This window comes from Triticum urartu, chromosome 2, assembly GCF_003073215.2.
Source record: "Triticum urartu cultivar G1812 chromosome 2, Tu2.1, whole genome shotgun sequence".
In the NCBI taxonomy this organism is placed as follows: Eukaryota; Viridiplantae; Streptophyta; class Magnoliopsida; order Poales; family Poaceae; genus Triticum; species Triticum urartu.
The window spans coordinates 275207962-275232931 of record NC_053023.1 but is presented as its reverse complement, the minus strand read 5'-3'; the positions used below and the strand labels follow the sequence as shown (position 1 = coordinate 275232931).

Here is a 24970-nt window from a genome sequence, read left to right as displayed (position 1 = left end):
GGCACGAATTTCTTCACCTCTCGTGAAACCTAGGTTATCACCCCATCTGCGCGGCGCGGGACGAGCATATTGGCCAAAAGCGCTCTCGCGGGTTTCTTAGGTTGACCCGATCAATATCCACTAACATGTGGAACCAGCAGCCAAATCGGTCCATCTGTCATAGAACACAGAAGTAATTGCGGGTGTGCATGTGTCATTCCATACAAACCTTCAACTGCACACGACGCAAGCGACACGCCTGCGCAAATCGCGCGACGTGCACGCCGCGCGCAATGCATCGGTCAGCGAAACCTTTCTCTCTTCAAACGCAAACACCACGCGAAAGAAACACAAGTTAGGTGACAGATGTGTGGGACTAGGCTGAAATAGAGCCCACCTACAGCGGCAGAAACAGGCGCGCGCGGACGATACGGAGTCAGCCGACCAGAGAACGGAGCGGGAAACGAAATCGTGCGATATGCGCGACGCGTGAGGAGACCCAAAAAGATCTAACCCGGCCAATCACGTAACAGCCTGAGCCCACATGTCATCCTCCCCTATGAATTCACCGCGAGGTCAAAACTAACTGCGGAAATTCAGCTAAGATCTAACGTCAACGAGCATAAAAACAACCAGTTTGACCGGCATCCGATGGATGAAATCGAGAGAGCCTCCTGGAGCCGAGTCTTCGAGCCACCTTAGGCTTTGTTCGGTTAGCCCCAACCCCATCGGGATTAGGCGCAAACCCCGCCGATCCACGTGGGTTTCGCCCCCGCCGTGGTCAAATCCTGGCTGATGACAGCCCTCGGTTAGACCTGGTCTAAATCAAATCCTTCCCAAACCCCGTGGAGATCGCTGGGAAACGGCTCACGCGTCCCATCTCATGGAAACAAACTTTGTGCCAAACATTACGGCGCGTCTCTCTCGCCCCGATCCTTTCTCCCTCTCTCGATTCGGCGACGGCGGAGCAGGCGTCGGAGACGCTGCCGAAGCAGATGGAGGCGACGTGCATCCTCCTTCCCCTTCCTTCACCACCCTCCTTTTCAACCGTCAGCTCAACAACAAGCGAAGAGGCACAATATCAGCGGTGACCCAGAACAATCATGGAACCCGGCCGATCCAATCTACCCTGCCACCTCACGCTGAAGAAGAGGAGGCAGCCGACGACGAGACCTTCAAATTGGTTCTCTCTTTCTCTCTGTGCATGCCTGCTCCTCTAGTCCCCTGTCTACTGTCTTCTCTCTCTCTCTGCCTGCAGCAAGGCGTTGGCGATGTTGGCCTAACATGCTGTTAACTGATACTTCTGTAGAGGATTTATCAAATGCACCATGGATTGCATAGTGACATGTATTTAGTCCACGAGCGGATTTGATATAGAAAGGGGTTCACCCAATCCTCTAGAGTATTAAATCCAGTAGAGGATTAAAAACTCTGCAACCGAATAAGGCCTTAGAGCATCTCTAGCACAGCCCTCAAACTCCCAAAACCCTTATAAATAACTGTTTTTTTTTACAGTTTGCGAGTAAAAAATCGCATAGACTAGAACCCCTTAACCCTTAAACCCTCAATTTTTTTTAAGGGTTCAACTCTCAAACCCTCTACCAATTCTGAAAAGTAGGGTTGGGAAGCAAAACCTACCCCAACCCTCATTTGACGGTTATTCTCGCGCGGGAGGGGAAAATCCTCCCAACTCCCGCGTCCACGCCTGCGTCCGCCGCTGCTAGTCGCTCCCGCCGCCGCTGGCCGCCCCGTCGACCTCCCGCGCACCCGCCCCGCCCCAGCCCCCGGCCTCTCCTCCACCTCCTCCTGGCCGCGGTTGCGCTCGCCCCGCCCCCGGCCGTTGCCATCCGTCCCGCCGCCTGCCGCCCCGCCGGCTTCTACTCCCCCGCGCCCTGCTGCCTCCGCCTCCCGTCCCCCGGCCTCTCCTCCTCCCGCACCCCTCCGCCTCCGCGCCCTCCGCCTCGACCCGCCGCCACCGCCCTTCGGCCCGTGCCCGCTCCCGCGCCCTCCGCCTCCCGCCCCCGCGCCCTCCGCCTCCGCCTCCCACCCCGCGGCCACTTCCCTCCGCCCGCGCCCGCCCCGCCCTCCGCTCCCGCGCCGCCCTTCCCCCCGTCGTGCACGAGGTGCTCGACGGTATGCCCGCAATGACAACGTCGTTTATGAGGAATATTCCGTTATAAGGGTTGAGTTTGAGGGTTTTAATCTTTGCTTCTGTTTTTTAACCTGTGAAAATGCACAAAAAAATTATTTTTGGATCCTTAAAATGCTAGTGAGAATTTAAGGGTTTGAGGGTTCTACTAGACGCTTTTATAGGTTTAAATTTCGGGAAGGAGTACACCTGACCCAAATATATCTCTAACATTTTCCAGTGGAGATCGTCGCCGAGAAACATCAGATTCCTTATCCGCAGAAATCTCTCACATGCACAACGGTCGAGCTTTGCCACCAACTGCAGCAATGTCTTCGGCCACCCCCCGTCCGCCGGCGTCACCGAACCCGAAGGCGCCTCCGCGCGTCGTCCGCCCGCCGCCTAGGCGGTCACCGAGGTCGCCTGGGCCGCCGCTGTGGGCCAAGCGGCGGCCCTCCGTCTCCGTCGACTACGACCGCGGCCGCCGCACAGTCCGGGTCGAGGTGGACGGCGTAGGTGCCGACGCGCTCCCCGCGCGGCACCGCCTCCGCGTGGAGGGGAGCCGGTGGCAGCGGGACTGCAAGGTGTCCCAGGTCGCCGCGCGCGTGCTCGCGCTCCCGCGGGCCGACACCCATGCCGTCGACGCCGTGCTCAACTGCTGGGCCGGGCGCTTCGCCTGCCGTAACTTCCCTCTCCTTATTCGTGTAAGACACCTCTGCAATTTATGTGTTCGATGCAATGAGTCTCTCTGACTCCCACATACCGGCTTTCTATGTGTTCGATGAAATGAGTTACTGGGCGGTAAATTTAACAAATTTGACCTGTGAACGAAATCAAATCACAGAATAAACTGCTCGTGAAACTATTTCACGCGGCTGACCTTTTTGTGAGACGCCCGACACAAAGGCGTCACACTACATTGTGCAACGCCTCACAGATAGGCGCTACACGCCTGGCCAACGTTGCACCCCAAACTGCCTAAAAATTGCTAAGTCATTGTGCAGAGCCTACGAGCTAGGCGCTGCACTGTATAGTGTGGCGCCTAGCTCTCAGGCGCTGCACTAGTGGTTGCACTACAAAATGGAGCAACCACTAGTGCAACGCCTAGAAGCTAGACGCTACACTGTATAGTGTGGCGCCTAGCTCTCAGGCGTTGCACACTGACTTAGTAATTTTCGGATCACATGGATGCGACGTTGGCCAGGCGTGTAGCGCCTATCTGCGAGGCGTTGCACAGTGTAGTGTGACGCCTTCGTGTCGGGCGTCACACAAAAAGGTCAGCCGTGTGAAATAGTTTCACGGGCAGTTCATTCTGTGATTTGATTTTGTCCATAGGTCAAATTTGTCAATTTTGCCTTACTGGGCATCCATTTGGGTTTATCATAGGAGTAAATGAACAAAAAAACAAATGAAAGATTATTCTGCGACTATTGCAGTCTTGTCTTGCAGCTGTTGCCCATTAAAGTGTCTCCGAAATGTCTAGATGGGAGTGTTGAAACTGAATGAACTCAATTTCTGTTTTGGATAGACATTCTAGTCATCTGGATATTTTATAACACCTGTGATTTCGTGCTTGATTCAAGCATTCGGATCTTGTATTGTTTCTAGTCATCTTGCACGTATTAGCTAGTTCTAGTAAACTGTGGGAGCATTATTGATTTTAAGGATTCTTGCTTGATCCTTGTAATCATTAGGTTTCTCATGGCATTATTTTTGTTTAATGCTTTTTTCAGTAATTCCAAAATTCTAATTACTTAATTCATATACCATCTTACCATCTTTCTGCTCCAATATATACATTGCTATTTACTAGAGAATGTGCTTCTGTACTCCTTATGAGCTTCTAGCTACTGAAGCTACAAGTCACATGTCAAGACTTCTCATTTTGTTAATAAACCTCCCACCTTTGTAAATCCACTGACATAAAGTGCTTACATGATCTACATCACTTGTAGGAAATGGCCTTTTCTGGGTCCTTGCAACATGCTGTATATGTGTTCTGCTGGATGAAAAACCAGGAGAACTACTGTGCCCGTAATGACATTTATGGTATGATGATACGGTTACATGCCAGACACAACCAGGTTGATCAAGCACGTGGCCTGTTCTTTGAGATGCAAGAATGGCGGTATGAATAATATTAACTTGAGACTTCAGATTTCATTTAGCTACCCTCGGTTTTCACCAAAAAGTCAATAAGCCATAATAGTCCTCATGTTATCTGTGTTCATGAGTCTACATACAGACTATAGAACATATTTGGCCTTGGTTGCCTCTGTTATGGATGCAACTTGATTGTATTGCAAGGCCCATGGGGCAAATATAGCCTAATAAAGACTCCTACAGCAATACCAATACTCCTAGACCAATACTAATACTCCTTAACACCTCAATGACAAAGCATATGCAATAGCTTTGCATTTGAAGAAGTGTAACACTAGAAAAAAATGGTAATCCAAAATCCGCGTCTTGAGAGTATCGTTGTAGCATGGAGAGTCTTGAAAGCTTGTTGAGTTAAGCTAAAGGGGATAAGAGAAGATGGTGCATCAACAGAAGACACCGCATCAGTAGAAGATACAAAATAAGTATCAAGAGAAGATGGGTTGTCGAAAGAAGATGTCACATCAAGAGAAAGAAGCATTGTGCACAAAGTCATAGTCCAAGAAAATCAGCGGCTAGAGAAACTCGGCAGCAAGAGAATGGGCGTAAATCGACAATGCAAAAAGAGGCCACGAAAATCCTATAGAAAACAACAAGGACCGAAAAAGGCCAGAAAAGCTGTATAGAAAGGACTAGAACCAGAAAAAGATGCTGACATATAAAGGTTTGATGGACTTACATGGCATGAGAAACAAAAAATATCAACGGATTTGGTGGACGCAGCAGAAAATATGGAGAACTAGAAGCTAGGAAGCACATACACAAAACATATATCATGTTCTAGGATTGGGACCGGCCCTAAGACCGATGAATGTGACATGGTTAGGGGTACAACTCTGAGGAGTGAAGGTTGGCCAGCCATGGTGCCAGGGATGAGAGGGAGAGAAGGTCGGTGACATGGATTAGATCTTTACTAGTTTATTCAGGGATTAGATCTTTACTAGTTTATTCTTATCTACTATTTCATAATCCTTATGAGGTACGCGGTGTCCCTTTTATAGGGAAGACTCAACTTGATGCCTAAGAATAGAATCTCGACTTTCCTAACAAACCATATCTTAATCTTCCTAACTGAACCAATCTCTTTCCTAACTAAATACTCTTTCCTAACTAAATAATTATCTCTAATGGGCTAAGTATGAGATCCACGCCTTTGACAACATAGATTCAAGAGCCATCGTGTATGCAGGAGAGTCTGTGGAGGAGGCCTTGCAGGTTGTTGAGCTTCATGCGCTAGCCAACACAACTAAAAGTTCGAACTGATAGAAAGGGCTAGGCAATCCACATATACACTTCAACACCCCCTCTCACATGTGAGCGGGAAGTCAACACGTGAATAGATTCAGAGGTAGGAGTATGGCCCAAGAGGCCTATACATGTGCACAGAGGGCGACAGCAGCAATTTTTGAATAAATTGCAAAAGCCAGGACCTTAGGCTCTGATACCATGTTAAGCTTCATGCATTAGCCAATGCAACCAAAAGTCCGAACTGATAGAAAGGGCTAGGCAATCCGCAATCCACATATACACTTCAACACAAGTGAGATGCCGGTGAGCAGCAGCGTGGAATAACAACTAGCGGATGAACATGCAACACGGACGGAAGGTAGGTGCATGTGGGAGATGGAGTTGACGAAATGACCATCGCTGAGGAATCACTAGAGACAAACGACATTGTAAACTTATTTTTTCGTTTTTTAGAAGAGTTGAAGCTAAGGAGCACATAAGGCCGCAACATCAAGCATCTAGCGCACCAGCTAGAGCAGGGAAGAGCCACACGCTGAGCATACAACAACCAGTAGCGTGCAAAGCAAGCCGCTGCAAGGAAGAGCCAACACGCGAAGCGGCAAGCATCCCGCACGCGGGTCAGTAGCAGCCATGCAAGCAATGCACAAGTAGTGAAGGGAGAACCACGTGCGAGGCAATAGAGAAGCAGCCTGCATGTTGTCCTCTGTCGGAGAGGTGCGTCATGACCAGGGAGGCATCTGCGCCGGGAAGACGGTGGCCAGGGACTGCAGGCGGACGGTCGAGGTTGCTGGAGTTCCGGCCGGCGGGCAGCGGTGAAGCCGGTGTGAGGCGAAGCAGGCGGGGCGTGCCGACAGCATAGTTGTTCTCCTAGGGCGGCGGGGTGGTGAACTCCTGTACGACTGCGATTGATCTGGACGGGGTGGCTTCTGTTGATCTAGACTAGATGATCGAGCATGGGATGGCTGGATCGTGGGCATATCGATACGGAGATCGATCTGGCCAGCATTGGCGACGGCCGGTGCACGATATCGATCAGAAGAGGAAACCAAAAAAGTCCATCAAGAGCGTGAGCTGCGGCACGCGAAAAAATCCCTAAACCTGGGCTCATGATACCATGGCCTAATAAGGAGTCCTAGACCAATACCATTACTCCTTAATAGCCTTGTTGGCTGCTTGCCGAAATTATGAACTCGTCTGTTTTATGAAGCGTATCCACTTATTTTTCTGCCAAAGGCATATTTTATATTGTTACATATTTGCCTTTCTACCACACATTACTAATGCCTTTACTGGAATAGCCAACTTGGCAGTTTGAAAAGCTGTACTATTATCATATGCACCAATATGATTTATCTCCAGTAATATGTAGGTTATAGCTGCCTTATAATGGTCTGTCTTGCACAAATGAGATAGGAAGTGGGGGCCTCTTCTACATCATCAGTTTAGTCTATGATTTTTTTTACATAACCAATATTTATAGGTGCAAGCCAGATGCTGATATATACAACTCTTTGATCAATGCTCATGCTCGGGCTGGTCTATGGCGCTGGGCCATCAACATTATGGATGATATGCTTCGTGCAGCTGTCAGTATTGTTCGTTGAAATAATCATTGTGTTCTAATTGCTTTGTTTTCTTGAATATGACTGGTTATATGTGATTTATATAGTTGTTTAGGGTTGTACATTCCAAAGTATGCTATTACTCTCCTTAAAGAAAGTGACAGAGGTATGGGCCTTGTCCACTTATAATATTGCCTGGGTGGCACCAGTACTATAGATGGATACTGAGTTTTGGTATAGAATTCCCTCTAGTCTCCAACAAAGCCATAATTGTTAAGCATATATGTAGATTAGTACTACCACATTAGTTTTGGTTTACAGTCTCTTAGAGTATCCATAGTTGACCCTTGGCCTACCAGATTAAAACCATCATAGCACTACTAATCCACATATATCCTTAGTATTGGCTGTGAATTATATTGCTGTTTAGTTTGGTAATGATGGGTGTTATCTCTATTTTATGTTGGCTTGCAGCGCTGCCTCATATTTCTTGAATTTCATTACTGGCCCACTTAGAAAATGATAGGAATATGCAACTTGTATTTCCAGGTGACCATAGACCAGTATATATATATGTACAGGTGTGGAATATATGCAGGAAACCCCTTATACAATAGGGTAAATACGAAGGTTACATGGCTATAATATAGCTCTAACACCCCCCTCAAACTCATGGTGGATTAACAACACTGAGTTTGGAGAGATAGAAGCCATGCTGCGCTCTAGTTTGGGCCTTCGTCAGAAAATCCGCCAACTGTAACTCGGAAGGCACATACTGAAGAGCAATAACCTGATCCTGCATACCAGCGCGCACATAGAAAGCATCAACACCAATATGCTTCGTGAGCTCATGCTTCACAGGATCACGCGCAATGCTAATAGCACCTGTACTGTCAGACAAGAGCGGAGTAGGTGTAGTAACAGAATCATCAAAATCCTGAAGTAACCACCGTAACCAAGTCACCTCTGCCGTCAAAAGAGCCATAGCTCGTAACTCAGCCTCTGCACTCGAATGGAAAACTGCAGTCTGTTTCTTCGTCTTCCAGGCAATGAGAGAACCACCAAGAAAAACATAGTAAGCAGAAAGTGAACGGCGATCGGAGGGATCACTAGCCCACGTAGCATCCGAATAGGCCTGAAGTTGTAAAGAACTGGAGCGAGGAAAGAATAGACGGTGAGACATCGTGCCCCAAAGATATCGGAGAACACGAAGGAGGTGACTATAGTGAACCGAAGTGGGAGCGGAGACAAACTGACTCAGAATATGAACCGGATAAGAGATATCCGGACGAGTGACAGCTAGATAGACAAGACTCCCAACAAGATGACGATAACGCGTCGGGTCAGGCAAGGGGTCACCATCAGTATCACGGAGGTGAACATTGAGCTCCATTGGAGTCTCAACAATGCGCTCATCGGTAAGAGCAGCACGAACAAGAAGATCCTGTATATACTTTTCCTGGGATATAAAAAAGCCATCAGAGGTAGAAGAGACTTCAATCCCAAGAAAGTAGCGAAGAGGTCCAAGATCGGACATAAGAAACTGCTCACTAAGACGGGCCTTTACAAAGGCAATATACTCGGGGTCGTCGCCAGTGATGATCATGTCATCAACATAGAGAAGAAGAAGAGTCCGACCACGAGGAGAAAGGTGGGCAAACAATGCTGGATCATGAGCACTCGCTGAAAAACCAGCGGCAGTCACCACAGAGGCAAAACACTCAAACCAGGCGCGGGGGGCTTGCTTAAGGCCATAGAGAGAGCGACGAAGATGACATACCATGCCATTAGGAACAGAATACCCAGTTGGTGGCTGCATGTATACCTCCTCACGCAGCTCACTGTTAAGAAAGGCATTCTTAACATCAAGCTGAGATACAGACCAGTGGCGTGCAGAGGCCACGGCAAGAAGTGTGCGGATAGTGGTCATATGGGCCACAGGAGCAAATGTCTCATCATAATCACGACCATGCTCCTGCTGAAAAACACGAGCCACAAGACGAGCTTTGTAATGCTCAAGAGAACCATCGGAGCGAGTCTTAACCTTGTAGACCCACTTACAAGTAATGGGACGTACACCTGGAGGAAGAGAAACAAGATCCCATTTACCAGTGCGTTCAAGAGCAGCAATCTCCTCTGCCATCGCAAACTGCCATTTAGGATGAACAACAGCCTCACGATAAGAAGTCGGCTCAAGAACAACAACACCAGCTGTGGAAAAACCAAGGCGATCAACAGGCGGAAGCGGACGAGGACGCAAGCCATAGGTAGGCTGAGACGAGGAGGACGACACGTCAGCAGACACATCCACATTACGTGAACGACGAGTGTAATACTGAGGCAAAGATGGAAGAATACGAGGAGGAATAGCCGAGGTAGAATCAGGAGGTGGAGACGAAGAAATCACCGGGGATGAAGGTGCAGAATCTGGTGACATGCGAGGTGAGGAAACCGTGGGAGATGGTGGCGGCAAATCAGCAAGAGGTGGAGAAGTAGAGTGAGCAGGACGGAGAGACAAGGGCTCAACTGGAGTGATAGGTGTGTCGGGAAAAGTGAGGAAAGAGATATCCTCCACAGAAAAGGTCGAGGAAGATGGACGCGGGTAGAAGGGACGAGACTCATCAAAAGTCACATCCCGAGAAATACACATCCGACGACCGATAGGATCCCAACAACGATAGCCCTTATGCTTATCACTATAGCCTAAGAAAACACACTCAACAGACTGAGCGGTCAGTTTGGTGCGTTCCCGAGGGGCAAGAACATAGCAAACACAACCAAACAAGCGAAGCGTCGAATAATCAGGAGAACGATCAAAGAGACGCTCGAAAGGAACACCACCCTGGAGAGCAGCAGACGACTGAAGGTTGATGAGATAGGTGAAGGTGAATATAGCCTCGGCCCAAAAATGAGGTGGAAGAGAAGCGACGATCATTAACGCACGAGCCGTCTCAAGAAGGTGGTGATGCGTTTGCTCAGCCACGCCATTCTGAGCATGAGCACCAGGACAAGAGAACTGAGGAAGAGTGCCCTACTCAGCAAGAACACCATGCAACATCTTGGAAATATACTCGCCAGCGGAGTCAGCACGGAACACACGAATAGGTGAAGAGAACTGAGTGTGAACCATGGCAGCAAAACGCTTATAGATGGAAAGAACCTCACTGCGAGAAGTCATAAAATAAAGCCAAGTGTAACGAGAGAAATCATCTATGAAAATAAATATAGTATGGATGGCCCCCTTATGAAGCGAAGGGAGCCGGACCCCATACATCAGAATGGACCAAATCAAAAGGGCGCTGAGACACCGACTCACTAGTAGGGTAAGGTAACTAAATCTGTTTTCCTAGTCTACAGCCCTGACACTCTAAAGAGACATCTCCTGAGACAGACCCCAGAAGACCTCGATGAACTAATGACGACAAGCGAGACCCACAAAGATGACCAAGTCGATGATGCCACTGCTGGAAGGAGCCGGTAGCTGAAGCGACACAAGCGGATGGACTGGCGATAGTGGTGGCAGCGGAAGGAACATGAAGCCAGTCTAGCTCCCAAAGAACCTGAGGGTTACGGCGGCGAGGGCCAGCCCAACCAAAGTGTGTGTTCGACGATCCTGAACAGAATAAGAGTCAACGTCAAGGTGGACGCGACAACCAGAATCAGTAAGTTGACCGGCAGAAAAAAGATTCATGTTAAGTTGAGGAACATGAGCAACTAGACAGCTAATGAAAATCAACACTTGCCTGTTTGACATATGAACAAATCAAGGATGAGTAAACCTCCTTGGTTAAAGGAATTCGCAAGTCCATGTCTTCAAAAAGTTTCAGAGATTCTGCATATTTTCCCAATTTACACAATCCACTGATGAGTATATTATAAGTTACAGCATCTGGATTCACATTGCTCGCCATCATTGTGGCGTAGAACTCCAAAGCTTTCTCATAATCTCCAAAACTTAAATAGCTTCCAATGCTCAATATTAAGTTGAGGAACATGAGCAACATCAGGAACAAAGTAAGAAGGTGTGCTAAGATTGCCTCGACTAGCAACAGAAAGAGGAGTACCATTAGCAGTGAGTACATGAACAGGAAAATCAAGCGATTTAAGAGAGGACAAATTTGAAGAATGAGAAGACATATGAAAAGAAGCTCCGGAGTCCAGAACCCACGAGGATGTACCTGACTGTGTAGAGGGTGGTTGCTCAGTGCAGGAAGCATCAATCACAGAACCTGCAGTACTCGTCGAAGGAGAACCTGAAGCGGCAAGCAGATGCTTAAGTCGCAGAATATCCTGCTCAGTCAAGGCGGTGGCTGAAGATGTCGAAGTAGAAGAAGTCCCTGAAGCTGATGATCGCGCCTTACGTAGGTGTTTCTTCTTCTGGAAGCACTGAGACTCAACATGACCATCCATCTTACAGTAGCCACAGTGAGGACGAGACCGACCTTGGCCGCCCGTAGGAGTAGGCAAGAGCGGCGGAGCACTCGAGTGGGAAGGAGTCGGTGCAGCAGGCATAGCAGGAACTCGAGTAGCGAGCACAGAGGGAACCTCAAGTAAACCAGCGCCACGGAGGCGAGTCTCCTCAGCACGGATCTCTGAAAGCGCCTCCATGAGGGAGATACGACCACGAGCAAACAACTGAGCGCGTCGGGGCTCAAACTCCTTACGGAGTCGAGACAAGAGCTCGTAGACACGATGAAACTCCAAATCAGCCCGCACAGCCTGGCAACACTGACAAGTACGACAACCAGCAGTGCGGAGAGAATCAAGCTGACGCCAGATAGCAGAACTCTGTGCATAGAACTCATCAATAGTGGAGTCACCCTGCTGAAGAGCATGCTCCTGACGAACCACAGACAGGTATAAGGCATCACCAGAGGGCTGATAGCGCTGACAAAGCCGAGTCCACATCTCAAATACAGTAGAGAGGCCGAGAAACTCAGAGGCAAACTGAGGCATAACACTAGCAGTCAAAACAGCTGCGGCACGAGCATCATCATCAAGCCACTGAGTGTAAGCAGACAGAGCTGCATGATAAGTCTGAAGTGCGTCCTCATAGGTCTGAACCTGCTCATCATAAGCAAGAATGGCAGCGTCATCAGCCAGCTTAGCTGCATCCTTTGCAGCCTGATCAGCGTTGGCAGCAAGAACCGGTGGCGTCGGTGGAGTAGGAGCCACGTGAGGAACTGGACACGGCGGACTAGGGACCTCGCCAGAAAGAACGCCCCAAAGACGAAGGCTACGCATGTGAATGCGCATGAAGCCAACGAACTCGATGAAGTTAGTGCCATCAAAAATCACCAGAAAACGAGGAACTGCGACATAGCCCGTAGATGTAGACATAGTACCCTTTTTTTTTCAACGGAAGCAGACGGAAAACTGAACAGTGAACGCACACGCGCGGCTAGCAGAAGCGGAGACCAAGTCCACGTGGGCGAGCAGCGGAGACCAAATCCTCGCGGGCGAAGACCACTTCCAGCACCAATGATGTAGCGAGGGCGAGCAGCGGAGACCAAGTCCACGCTGGCGAAGACCACTTCTAGCACCAATGATGCAGCGAAGACCAAAACGGGTGGTGACTGAGGCGGGAGTCTCGATCGGAAGCAGAGGACGATCCAGAAATCGGCAGCAGCGCGTGACCTTCTCTGCTTGATCTGGGCAGTGAAATCGATCGAGGGCGGTCGGGCCGAGCGATCAGGGGCGACGGCGGGAGTCTCCGATCGGGGGTGGTGGCTATCAGGCGGCGGCGGGCCTCACGAGACAGGCGGACGAGGGCGGGTCGAGCAGATCGATCTGGGCGATAGCGGAAGTCTCGATCGGGGTGGGAGGCAGAAAAAACCAGTAGCAGCCTGAGGATTTGGCCACCACGGAGAGTCAGCACAGCCAAGGATGGAGGCGTCGCGTCGGAGGTGGATCAACAGCAGGAGTTGCGCGTGCTATAAAATTGACCTAGCTCTAATACCATGATAGGAATATGCAACTTGTATTTCCAGGTGGCCATAGGCCAGTATATATACATGTACAGGTGTGGAATATATGCAGGAAACCCCTTATACAATAGGGTAAATACGAAGGTTACATGGCTATATATATATAACTAACAGAAAACACTTGTATTTTTCCAGAATTATGGATGTTATGCTTAACTTTCTTCCTGTCCGAGGAAGTACTAATATTTTTACCAATTCTTGCCTCTTAGCAATAGGTGCGAAAATATCTGCAGTAGTTCATTGCACCACTAGCAAATAATATCTTGATTTTCTATATAATGCAGTCTGTAGTTTGCTCCAGCAACCACTTTGGCAAATAACATTTCTGTAAATATTATCAACGCTCAGATACTTGTACCATTGTTGGTTGTCATAGTTGTGTTATTAGTTTACTTTCTGTGTTTGTCCTGCAGATACCTCCTAGCCGAGCTACATATAATAATGTCATAAATGCATGTGGTGCTGCTGGTAACTGGAAAAAGGCTTTAGAGCTTTGTAAGAAGATGATAAGAAATGGTGTAGGGCCAGACTTGGTTACACACAACATTGTATTATCTGCTTTCAAGAATGGCTCTCAGTATTCGGAAGCCATAGGTTACTTTGAAATGATGAAAGGAGCAAATATTGCCCCTGATACTTTCACTTTGAATATTGTCATCCATTGCCTTGTAAAAGCCGGACAGCACGGAGATGCTGTCGATTTGTTAAACTCGATGAGGGAGAAAAGAGCACAGTGTCCTCCAGATGTTGTTACGTACACTAGCATAATGCATTCTTATTATGTTTGTGGGCAAGTGAAAAATTGCAAGGCAGTCTTTGATATGATGGTTGCTGAAGGAGTTAAACCTAATATTGTATCATATAATGCACTTTTGGGTGCTTATGCCTCACATGGGATGCACATTGAGGCCTTGGGATTTTTCAAGTTACTGAAACAAAATGGTCTGCGACCTGATGTAGTTTCCTATACCACTTTACTGAATGCCTATGGTAGGTCAGCACAGCCTGAAAAAGCTAGGGAGGTTTTTAACGAGATGAGAAAGAACTCATGCAAGCCAAACAAAGTCAGTTATAATGCACTAATTGATGCTTATGGATCTGCTGGAATGTTCAAGGAGGCCATTAGCTTACTGCATGAAATGGAGAAGGATGGCATTCCACCAGACGTTGTTTCAATAAGTACTCTGTTGACTGCCTGTGGCCGCTGCAGGGAGACAACAAAAATTGACACAGTTCTTGAAGAAGCAAAATTTCGAGGGATTGAACTTAATATTGTTGCGTACAACTCGGGCATTGGAACCTATTTAAGTTTTGGAGATTATGAGAAAGCTTTGGAGTTCTATGCCACAATGATGGCGAGCAATGTGAATCCAAATGCTGTAACTTATAATATACTCATCAGTGGATTGTGTAAATTGGGAAAATATGCAGAATCTCTGAAATTTTTTGAAGACATGGTGGACTTGCGAATTCCTTTAACCAAGGAGGTTTACTCATCCTTGATTTGTTCATATGTCAAACAGGCAAGTGTTGATTTTCATTAGCTGTCTAGTTTTCTGTGGAAAGTTGATATGCTAACGATGGTTCCCACTCAGGACAAACTAGCTGAAGCGGAATCTACTTTTAGTTATATGAAAACATCTGGCTGCTTCCCTGATGTTCTAACATATACTGCTATGATTCAAGCCTATATTGATCATGGTAAGATCCTCTTAAAAGTCTTAGGTTGAGATAACATTTTTTCACTGATCATGTTTTTCTTATGGATCATAAGGGAGTTGGACGAGTGTGTGGGACCTATTCAAAGAGATGGAAGGAAATGCCATACTGCCAGATGCCATTATATGCTCATCCCTCATGGAAGCATTGAATAAAGGAAATCAACATGAAAGGGTCCTTCAGTTGATGAAATTCATGCACGATCAATCCATCGAATTGAACCAAAAAGCTTATTTTGAAATAATAGCTTCATGCAGCATGTATGTCTATCCACTCTCTTAAGTTGAACAAGCATGAATTGGTAATTACGCTGTTATGATCTGAACAAGGTTACTACGGTAACACCGGTGGTTGTTACTTTATCATTTTAAGTATGTTCATATACTATATCTTAGATTTTCCAGCGACCTGCATGATTTTTTTTTGCATGTGAGTCCATAGTTTTTAGTATATTTTGAAAATACTTTCATATTTATATATGTACATATTAACAATATACTAAAATAACAGTTCATACTACCTAAAAAGTGGTATACTACCGAAATATTCTTATATACTACCTCCATTCATAAATATATGTTTTAACTTTTATCTGAATCGGATGTATATAGACACGTTTTAGTTTGTTTGTTTGCTCATTCCAGTCCGTATGTAGTCCATATTAAAATATCCAAAACATCTTACATTTGTGAACGGAGGAAGTACATACTATGCCTACATACTCCCCAGTTTGACAGATACTACATACTCCCTCCATAGTGAACTAAACGCTCTTATATTTCTTTACGGAGGGAGTACAACATACGAATCTCACTTGAGTGTAACTATCACCGGTTGTATGTAAAATATCTGGGGCACCTAGGCGCATGGGCAGCTTGTTCGGGTCCAACCCGTTATGGCATTTGGTTGCAAGTGGCGTGCATCACTCTTGATTAGTTTCCTAATTTGTTTGCATGCAATTCTATCCATGTATGAGATAGCATCAAACATCTGAGATTTGGTTCCTAATCAAATAACATTATTAGTTATGTTGGATTTTGAACCATTCTTGTCTATTTGAATCTGAGATACCCACATGTACGTGTTACCAATTTAGGACGACACAATAATAACATTTTTTGGTATACACATACCCGAGATACCCACTTGTACGTGTTATTAGACCGCGATACCAATTAGTGGGTATTATACCTAACGAAAATATTTAGTGTTCGTGTTATACCTAATCAAAATATATACACTCTGAGGTATTATACCTAATGAAAATATACACATCCTGAGATACCCATGCGTACATGTTTGTAACTCAGTCAAAATATGAATGTGCAAACCCTCCTAATTACAAATAGTTCCTTCTCTATTCCTAATGGGTATCATGTACCTTCCATCCATGAAACATGGAAAGAAACACAAGATAATTATTCATGACGCATTGATTTCTGATTTCTCTCTCCTATTATGTCTCTCAACATGGAACGTTGCCATGCATGGTATTTTTTATTTGCTGCTAAAGAAATGTTCGAACAAGTGATGGTGACACTGGTGACTTTCCAGTTAAAATAGGATTGCACCAAGGGTCAGCTTTGAGCCATTATCTTTTTTGCTTTGGTGATGGATGAGGTCACAAGGGATATACTAGGAGATATCCCATGGTGTATGCTCTTTGCGGATGATGTGGTGCTAGTCGAACGAGGGTTAATAGAAAGTTAGAGATGTGGAGACGAACTTTAGAATAGAAAGGGTTTAGTCTTGGTAGATCTAAAGCTGAGTACATGAGGTGCGGTTTCAGTATTACTAGGCACGAGGAGGAGGAAGTTAGCCTTGATGGGCAAGTGGTACCTCAGAAGGACATATTTTTAGTGTACTCCTTTTTACATACAAATATGAACGTATTTTAAATATATACTAAAAACTATGGACTTGTTTGTAATCTGAAACACACGCGCCAGCGCATCAATGAGGCGAGCGAGAGGGCAAATAGACAGGCAAATGTATACCTTGGAGGCGCGGGTGAGGCGATCTCCGCTCTCGCCGACAGAGATGTTGGGGACGAGCTTCTGCACCTTGATCTCCCGCATGGGGTTTAGCTACTTCTTCTCCATCGACTGCGAGCACCAAAACACAAACAACACCGCACCGTCAGAACACCAGGAACCTGAGCAACCCAAAGGATTTGGAACAATTGACAAAGCGGAGGGGAACTCACCATGGCTGCGGGATCTGGGGTGCGGCGGCGAGGGAGAGGAGAGGGAGAGGGGGAGGGTTTAAAGCATGGTGCATGGCGGCGGCAGGGGCTTTGTAGGGAGAGAGAGGAAACCCTAGCGCGGAGGGTGCTTATATGCCTAGAATTACGTCCGTGCCCCCGTGTGCAGGTGTAGAATGGAGGGTGGTTTAATAATTTTGGTTAATCTGGCTTAGGAGCGCTAAAAAAGAACATGTAGCTTGCATTGGAATCTTAGATATAGTACTCCCTCCGTTCCTAATAGTCTTTGTAGAAATTCCACTCTGGACTACATGCGGAGCAAATTGAGTGAATCTACACTCTAAAATGCATCTATATACATCCTTATGTGGTTCATAGTGGAATCTCTACAAAGACTTATATTTAGGAACGGAGTGAGTATATGATCGTACTAAAAGTAATAAAGTACTCCCTCCGTCCCACAATGTAGCTTGCAAAAACGTCTTACACTGTGGGACGAAGGGAGTAGTACATATACTACCCCGTGGTAGTTGAGACGTGGGTGTAACTAGACCCGGTTGTAGGATGTATTTTCCCTACGGAAACATAAAATGGTTTTGTACTCCTGGAAGTATGTACTGCTCCTCATACATCACACAGATAAACCGATTAAAGCTCTTAATTATTTTTGACATATTTTGCTAATAATTACTAGATACCTAAGTGAGTTTTATGAAACTAATTGCCAAGTCCATATATTTTATGTAGTTTACATATGGCAGCTTTTTTGTATGTAGGACTGTTATATTGCAAAAACTAGGGACCTAAGTGACAATTTTTTGTACTACTTGTACTGGGGTATCTTACAGTGATTACTATGGTATATGTAGAATGATGAGGTATACTATGGTATATTTAGAATGATAGAGGTATAATAGATGCATATGAGGTACATTGAATGTGGGAGTACGTACTCCCAGGAGTACAGAAAATTAGTCCATATATCTTATATTACTAGACTTTTAGATTACCATGTCTATTTATCAGGTTATCGTTCGAGTCACTTGCAACTAGGTCTGCTGTCTTCTGAGGCAACCATGCCGAATATACACACCATGGTTAATAAATAGAAACATAATAAAGTTGAATATTTATTGGGATAGCAGCATAGAGCTTTCTTGTGGTTGAGATGCCATCTAAATTGTGTTTGTTCAGTTTTTGTAATAGCTGCATAGAACCGCCCTTGATGTATTGAATAGGTCAATGTTCATTTGTGTCGCTTGGTTACTTATCGACATTTTGCTTCCCCATAACAGGCTACGGGACTGGAGAACTGCAAGTGAAATAATTGAACATTTGGATTCCTCTCTCCCATCCATTTCTGTTGGGAAGCTAAACCATCTTCTGAATTTTCTTGGAAAATGTGGGAAGACAGAGAGTATGATGAAGGTACAATTGGTCTGCGTAACATAGCTTTCATACAGAACGTACTTTTGTTATTTCCAACTTCTTCTATGCAATTGATGTAGATACTTAAGCATTATCTGTTTTCGTAGACCATCAATTTGTTATGTTGTTCTGTATATGAAGCGGAAGTTGTACCAACCAGTTCACCCAAAAAGCCTAAGCTTAGGGAGACGGTCAGGCATTATACTCAAACACCCCCCTCGCGTATGAACTGGGTTGGAGATATGTGTGCATCGGAAGTAGAGGCAGATCACAATTATTTATTGCATGTACTGGGTTTTGAACCTAAAATCTCTTGGATTCAAATTATATGTGCTTGACCATTTCATCCATCAACTCAAGCTTAGAGAGGGTTAGATATGACATTCTGAACATGTTTGTCGTTGCTAGTTATGCTATAGACACCTAGCAATATTTTTTTAATGCACTATCACTTAGTGTTTTTGTCCTTACCATGATCAATTTAGACAGCATGGCTCCTCGTTTAAAAAGAATGGACTGCTTGCGCATAATGGCTTGCTGGATCCATATATCAATCTTTCCCCTTGAAGTCTGTTGTGTTTGGTTTGAGCCCAAGCCAACCTTGTCAAAAATTTGTGAGGGGGGAGGGGTAGTGGAGCTGGTACATGAAGTTACATCTACGCTCAGCTATTTACAATCCTAACCCTAGATGAATTGATGTACCTGAGGGCGGGTTGGCCTTTTACTTCCGTAATATCCTGAGAATATGCGTGGATCCCACTTGGTGCTGAAGATGTAGTTTTCCCGAGGCACCGAGCTGGTGGCATTCCTCAAGGTATTAACTTGGTGGAAATCCTATTGGGTCTCTGGTTGGTAGCAATTCCGCGGGGTGTCAAGTTGGTGGCGATCTCGAGAGGTTATAAGGTTTTCCGCAAAGTCTAGTAAGACGTTGAGTCCAAGTAGCACAGTGAACCTTCCCCAGCAGTAGCCCCTCGTAGGCCTGGGCCGTAAAGTAGCGCATGTCCGGGCCGATGCACGAATCCTAGAGGGGTTGGCGTGCCGACCGGATCAATGAATTTTGAGGCATGCGTGATGATGGTTGAATCCAACCTCTATGGTTCATTGGATTTACTCATGCATCCTTTTGATCCCATCACTCAGCATACTAGTGGTTGTATGATTGATGTAGCTCGCAAAACCTCTTGCCTTGGTCGTTGACTTCGCTTCCTTGGTGATTGGGCCCATGACCTCGGCTCTGCTACCCATGGTCGCTTTGGCGCGCACGATCCTGGTGTTCCTCCCGCGTCACACGGGCTTGTGGATGCTATCCGTCTACCTTCACCCAGTAAATACCGTGAGGGCACAGTTGGGTATCTTCTTGGGTTGGCTTGAGTTGCCTTGTGGCAGCCTGCTCCTTGTTTGGTTGTTGCTCCCCTTACTCCTGGAGCAAGTACGTCCTCATGATGGCGTAGAGCCTCTTAGTTGTTGACCGTAGACTTTGATGCAACTTGGCGTAGAGGGCTGGGTCACATATCGCCAGTCGCATGGCGGGGCACACGCTCTCGTCGGTGATGGTGCGGATTTGACACTATATGCTGGTGAAGTGCTTCTGGAATGCTTTGATAGATTTGCGTGGATCTTGAATGAGCGCGTAGGGTTTGACGGCGGTCACCTCCATAGTCTCATTCCCTTGGAAGTCAGCATGAAGATGCTAGCAAAGTTGTTCCCAAGTGCACTGATCTAGGAGCGAGCGCTAGGTATCATGACCGAGCCATCCCAGAGATCATGGTGGTTTCGTCGCCTCCCGCCACCTAGACGACGGCCTCGTACATAGGTGAACCCGCTCAGGTCGGCGTCACTTGCATAGCTCGGGAGGTCCGCTGGGCAAAGCTTATGCGGCCATGGCTTCACTTCAAGTCCTAGGCTAAGGGGGTTGCGCTCGTCGGCAATGTTGATGACTTCACATCTTCGAGCATACATTGTTTGTGCGGAGATGTATTTTTTGAAGCGCTCACTGTCTTCCTCTAGACCCAATGCGACACTCATCTTGCGCAGAGTAACCAATCTGGTCATGCCTGCTTAGGATGATGGTCTGGAGTGCTTCTACCTCCGAAGCTCCTCGGAGTGGCCGTCTCGCCCACACAATCATTTTTGCTATTGGCCATCTTTGCTCCTCGATGATTTCAGAATTCACCTTAACTTCCTCCCTTGCCGCATCACACTCTTGGGTTTGGTGGTGGCGAATTTCCTTGGTTTAAGCCATGCGGAGCGGGGTTCGGCTTTGCCGAGGCTATTGTGGTCACTTGTCGCGCATGTATGTTGGCGGCCTCGTGTAGGAGCGCCGCTAAGCAAATGGAGTCTGCTTGGGATGCTTCTAGGATGGCTTGCAGTTCTTCTGCCCTTGTGCTCGCGTCTGTGGCTTGTTGCCTGAGTGCTTCAACTTCCTCCTTGTTGATAATGACTTGTGCAGATCCTTCCGAGCTGGCGACCTGGGCATCGGTGGAGGGTTCATGTGCTTTGTTAGACGTGCGAGCCTGGCGCATGCTGCTTGTAGGTGACGTGGGTTGAGTCGTCTCCTTCCTCTTTGACGTGCTTATGTTTCTGTGGTGCCATCTCCTTGCCTTCCTGTCCTGGCGTCCAAGAGAGTGCACGGGGTGGATATTAGCTGGCCTTCCACATCGGTCCGTGACGGTTGTGCTCTCTTGGTCACACTGCTTCTGGCTAGGTTCCCATAGACGGCGCCAACTGTCATAGCATCATGGCTAGACTGTGAACTTGTTGCACCCCTAGCCGGATACAAAGACTGGCACGAGGTGCGCCGGAAACTTGACATGGGGACACGTGCCCCGTTTGCAGCGACCCGACGCGGAGCTACCTGAAACCAACAAGAATTGCAAGGTAGGAAGACAAGTTACAAATCTGCCCTCCGGCTATTTATAATCCTAACCATAGATGAACTGATGTACTTGAAGGCGAGTCGGTCTCTTTCTGTGGGAATATCATGAGAATATGCTGTGGGTTCTGCTCGGTTCTCAAGATGTAGATTTTCCGGGGCGAGCCGGTGGCAATCCCGCGAGGTTAAAGGTTTTCCACCAAGTCTAGAAAGATGTCGAGTCCGGGTAATAACGTGGGGACCCTTCCCCAACACGAACAATCTTGGGCGACGTGGTTGGCCTCACGAGCAGAGGCGCGTTCTTTTGTGGAATTGAGAACCATCTCTGCATATCTTGCCCATCAGGTAGGAGATCATGACTTTCTTGGTGGGCTGGAATGGCCTTCTAATTCCACACCTAAAACCAATCTCCGTTTCTCTGAATTATGATGCTTGATGAGAGGCTTTACTGAAGGCTCGCGAAAAGGATATGCGAGGGTGTTTTAGCGGGCTGCTCATATATATTCTCTGGAATGTGTGGAAGGATACTCCAACTAGTGGATGTGGCGCCCCTTGCTCATGAGGAGTTTGCCCTATGTAGATTGGCTTTGCTTAATATGTAGTCTGTTTGTTGGTAAAAAGTTGCTTGTATTTTGTCTTAGGAAAGGCTTAAGCAGTAGTTTTTGTTTACTCGAGTAATTGGCTTGTTGCTTCCTTGCGCTTGCTTTGGCAAGCTTTGTAACAAACTGCTTTTCCTTCTTTGTGAAAAAATATGCCAATATCTACAACATCAAATATATATAGTACTATATTTATGATGAATCTAATGAAGTTAATTTGGTGTCGTTAGATGTTAATATTTTTTTTTTGTAGACTTGGTCAAACTTTTTTAAGTTGAACTTGGGACAAAGCTAGAACTTCAAACAATTTTGTATGGATGGAGTACTTCATGTATCACCTATATAACTATATTTCTGATATTCTTGGCCCGAAGAAGCTGGTTTTATAGTTAAGAATGCTAGCTTCTTGACTAGTTTCAAAACCATCAAATCACGGTCTTTTCTTTCATGAAAATACATTGATACTCGAGGGACCCATGTAATCTCATATCTAAACACTGGACTTGTGAGGAAATAGTTTCAATAAAGGTGCTTAGATTATTGGATGTGCTTTCCAGTTTATGTTTTACCCTGAGTCCTTGTAAAGATGGGCCTAAGATATTTAATTTTCTCTAATGTAGCTGTTTTACAAGATGGTGAGTGCATGCTCTACTGTAGGCCTTTCTACTTATAAGGTTCTGCTGAGAAATCTCTTAGCAGTTGGAAAATGGAGAAAGTATGTCGAGGTAAAGATAGGTATTCACTAGTATCCGTATCACTTATGATTACATATTTGCATGGACATCTATATCTGGTACATTCAATTTGCACAACTGTGCTCTGGCAGCATGATGGTGTACTGCAGATACACATTTATCTTGGAACAACTTCACATTTTTACCTCAGAAAAAAACCTCACATTTTTTTCTTCTGTTTTGACCTGTATTATGTTGGTCCTTGTAAAACCTGCACCAATATGTGCTTCTGGGATCATAAGAACTGTGGCAAAAGCAAGTGATTTGACATTACATTGAAAGTTTTGCTTGAGTTACTTCTTCCATGAGCAAAGCTCTAATGTCAGCAATAAAATGCTAGTACTGGACGGGTATTTGAGCCTCCATTATATAAACAGAAAACTAGACTCGTGGTTGTTTATGGGCATGAAACTGAACTCCTTTGTTTTCTGAAACATGTAGGTTTTGCAGTGGATGGAGGATGCTGGAGTCCGTCCAACACTATATATGTATCAAAATGTTCTTCCATATATTTGGAGGGACAATAGCATGGATTATGTCACTCTTATGCAGGAAAAAATAAGTATGTTACTTCTTTAACTTTAGGAGAAGTACTATTTTATCATGCAAGAACCTCTTTCAACATTTCTGTTTTCCCCTTGCCATTAGTGATCTAGTCAAATCTAGAACATGTCTTGTTTGGTGCTTGTGGTTGTTGAACTATCATTGTTGTAGACCTGATCATTTACATGGTTTTATCCTTTTCCAGGAAGTGTCATATTTTTCAACAGTTTCTGTACAGGGAACATTTTTTGATATTTTAGTAGTCAATAAAGTGTCGAAGTATCTTATGTTTGTTAATTTGTAGTTGTGATAGGAAAGAAATAGTGAAGACATAGCTACATCATGTAATCCAGATATTCAGAAAACATAAAACTGTGGCATTTAGACAGCGAACTGAACCATCTATGCTACCTATACGAGGCATAGCCTTCCATCATCTCGTATACTCCTTTATTGAGAAAATGCAAAAGCTTCTGTCTTGCATATATAGGAAAAGAGAGTCGTGTACGAGGCCAAGAGGGCCACACCCGAAAGTAGAATACCACACACCTGCAAGCTAAGGCGCCACCGGAAGCATCACCACAAGACCCAATGCTCCCACTGATGTAGGGTGGAACCCTAGGGGCTGATCTTTTACGATTTGAAGGGGGATTCCTGAAGAACATGACGAACACATGAAAAATGCAAGGGGAAAAACAAGAGGAAACATTCAAATTGACTTGATTCAATCACACATATGCTAGATCCATGAACACAAGAGATCACAAGATCCAAAGACAACAAAGGAAAGATACAAGTAGCTAGTTATCCTCCAAGAGGTCTTGAATCCACTAGGGGATCTTCTCCGTGGAGAGGTCTTGAGTCCACTTGGGGGGTCTTCTCCTAGATGGAGGGCTTGGCCTCCAATGGAGTAGGTATCAAGTGGATGAACAAAACTCTATCTCTCATATGAGCTAAATCAATGCTAACCCTAAAACGTTGGGGAGAAAAGTACATATAGTCTAGGGGGCGAAGGAAGTACATATAGTCTAGGGGCCGAAGGGATACATGGACTTTGGCCCTTTGCAATGTGCGCAGACAGGGGGGCTGGGCGTCGGGCCGGATGTCTGGGCCTTCACGAGGTGCCGGATGTCCGGGGGAGGGGGGGGGTGTCCGGACAGGCAGGGACCAATTTCGGTGCTCTCCGGATAGGCGTTATCCGAATTTTCAAGCTAGAGTCCGGATGTCTGGTGGCTCACGTCGGCCCAGATGTCCGGGGCCTGAGCCGGATGCTTGGGCTGGCGGGGGCCCGGCTTCGGTGAGGTTCTGTGAAGGATGCCGGATTTTCGGGCTGGGACCGGATGTCCGGGCTCGCATCAGGCCGGATGTTCGGGCCCTGTAGCTCGACGACTGGGGGTGGGGGGGGCGGATGTTCGGACATACAGGGTATAGTTTCGGTGCTCTCTGGATATGCGTGGTCCGGATTTTCGGGCTGGAGTCCAGATGTCCGGTGGCTCACGTCGGGCCGGATGTCCGGGGCCTGAGCCGGATGTATGGGCTGGCGGGGGCCGGCTTTGGTGAGGTTTTGTGAAGGATGCTGGATTTCCGGGCTGGGGCCGGATGTCCGGGCTCGCGTCGGGCCGGATGTTCAGGCCCTGTAGCTCGACGGCTGGGCGACTGCTGATGACACTTTCAGGGGCCGGATGTTCAGGGTCCTGGGAGTTGTTCTCGGTCCCTTCCATTGGTTCTCTTCATCCTTGAAGTTGGGGACTTGTTCGTCTTTGCATATCCGAGAGGGTCCTTTTGATATCTGATCATGCACAACATTT

General features: G+C 46.4%; 1 protein-coding gene across 10 annotated transcripts in view; it reads left to right on the top strand.

The window, feature by feature from the left end:
* Window positions 1–2341: 2341 nt before the first annotated feature.
* Window positions 2342–24970, top strand: part of LOC125537029 (pentatricopeptide repeat-containing protein At2g41720) — a 30667-nt gene continuing 8038 nt past the window's right edge. For 6 of the 10 annotated variants that reach the window (XM_048700316.1, XM_048700314.1, XM_048700319.1 and 3 more), the window contains exons 1-9: window positions 2342–2811; window positions 4063–4235; window positions 6996–7101; window positions 13478–14587; window positions 14660–14765; window positions 14839–15043; window positions 18282–18414; window positions 22506–22610; window positions 23061–23181. In XM_048700316.1, coding sequence (XP_048556273.1) covers window positions 2401–2811; window positions 4063–4235; window positions 6996–7101; window positions 13478–14587; window positions 14660–14765; window positions 14839–15043; window positions 18282–18414; window positions 22506–22610; window positions 23061–23181 — 2470 coding nt within the window. In that variant the 5' untranslated portion in view covers window positions 2342–2400. Of the gene's footprint in view, window positions 2812–4062; window positions 4236–6995; window positions 7102–13477; window positions 14588–14659; window positions 14766–14838; window positions 15044–18281; window positions 18415–22505; window positions 22621–23060; window positions 23556–24970 lie in introns of those variants that run through there. The other 4 variants (XM_048700317.1, XM_048700322.1, XM_048700323.1 and 1 more) reach the window with 4 other exon arrangements.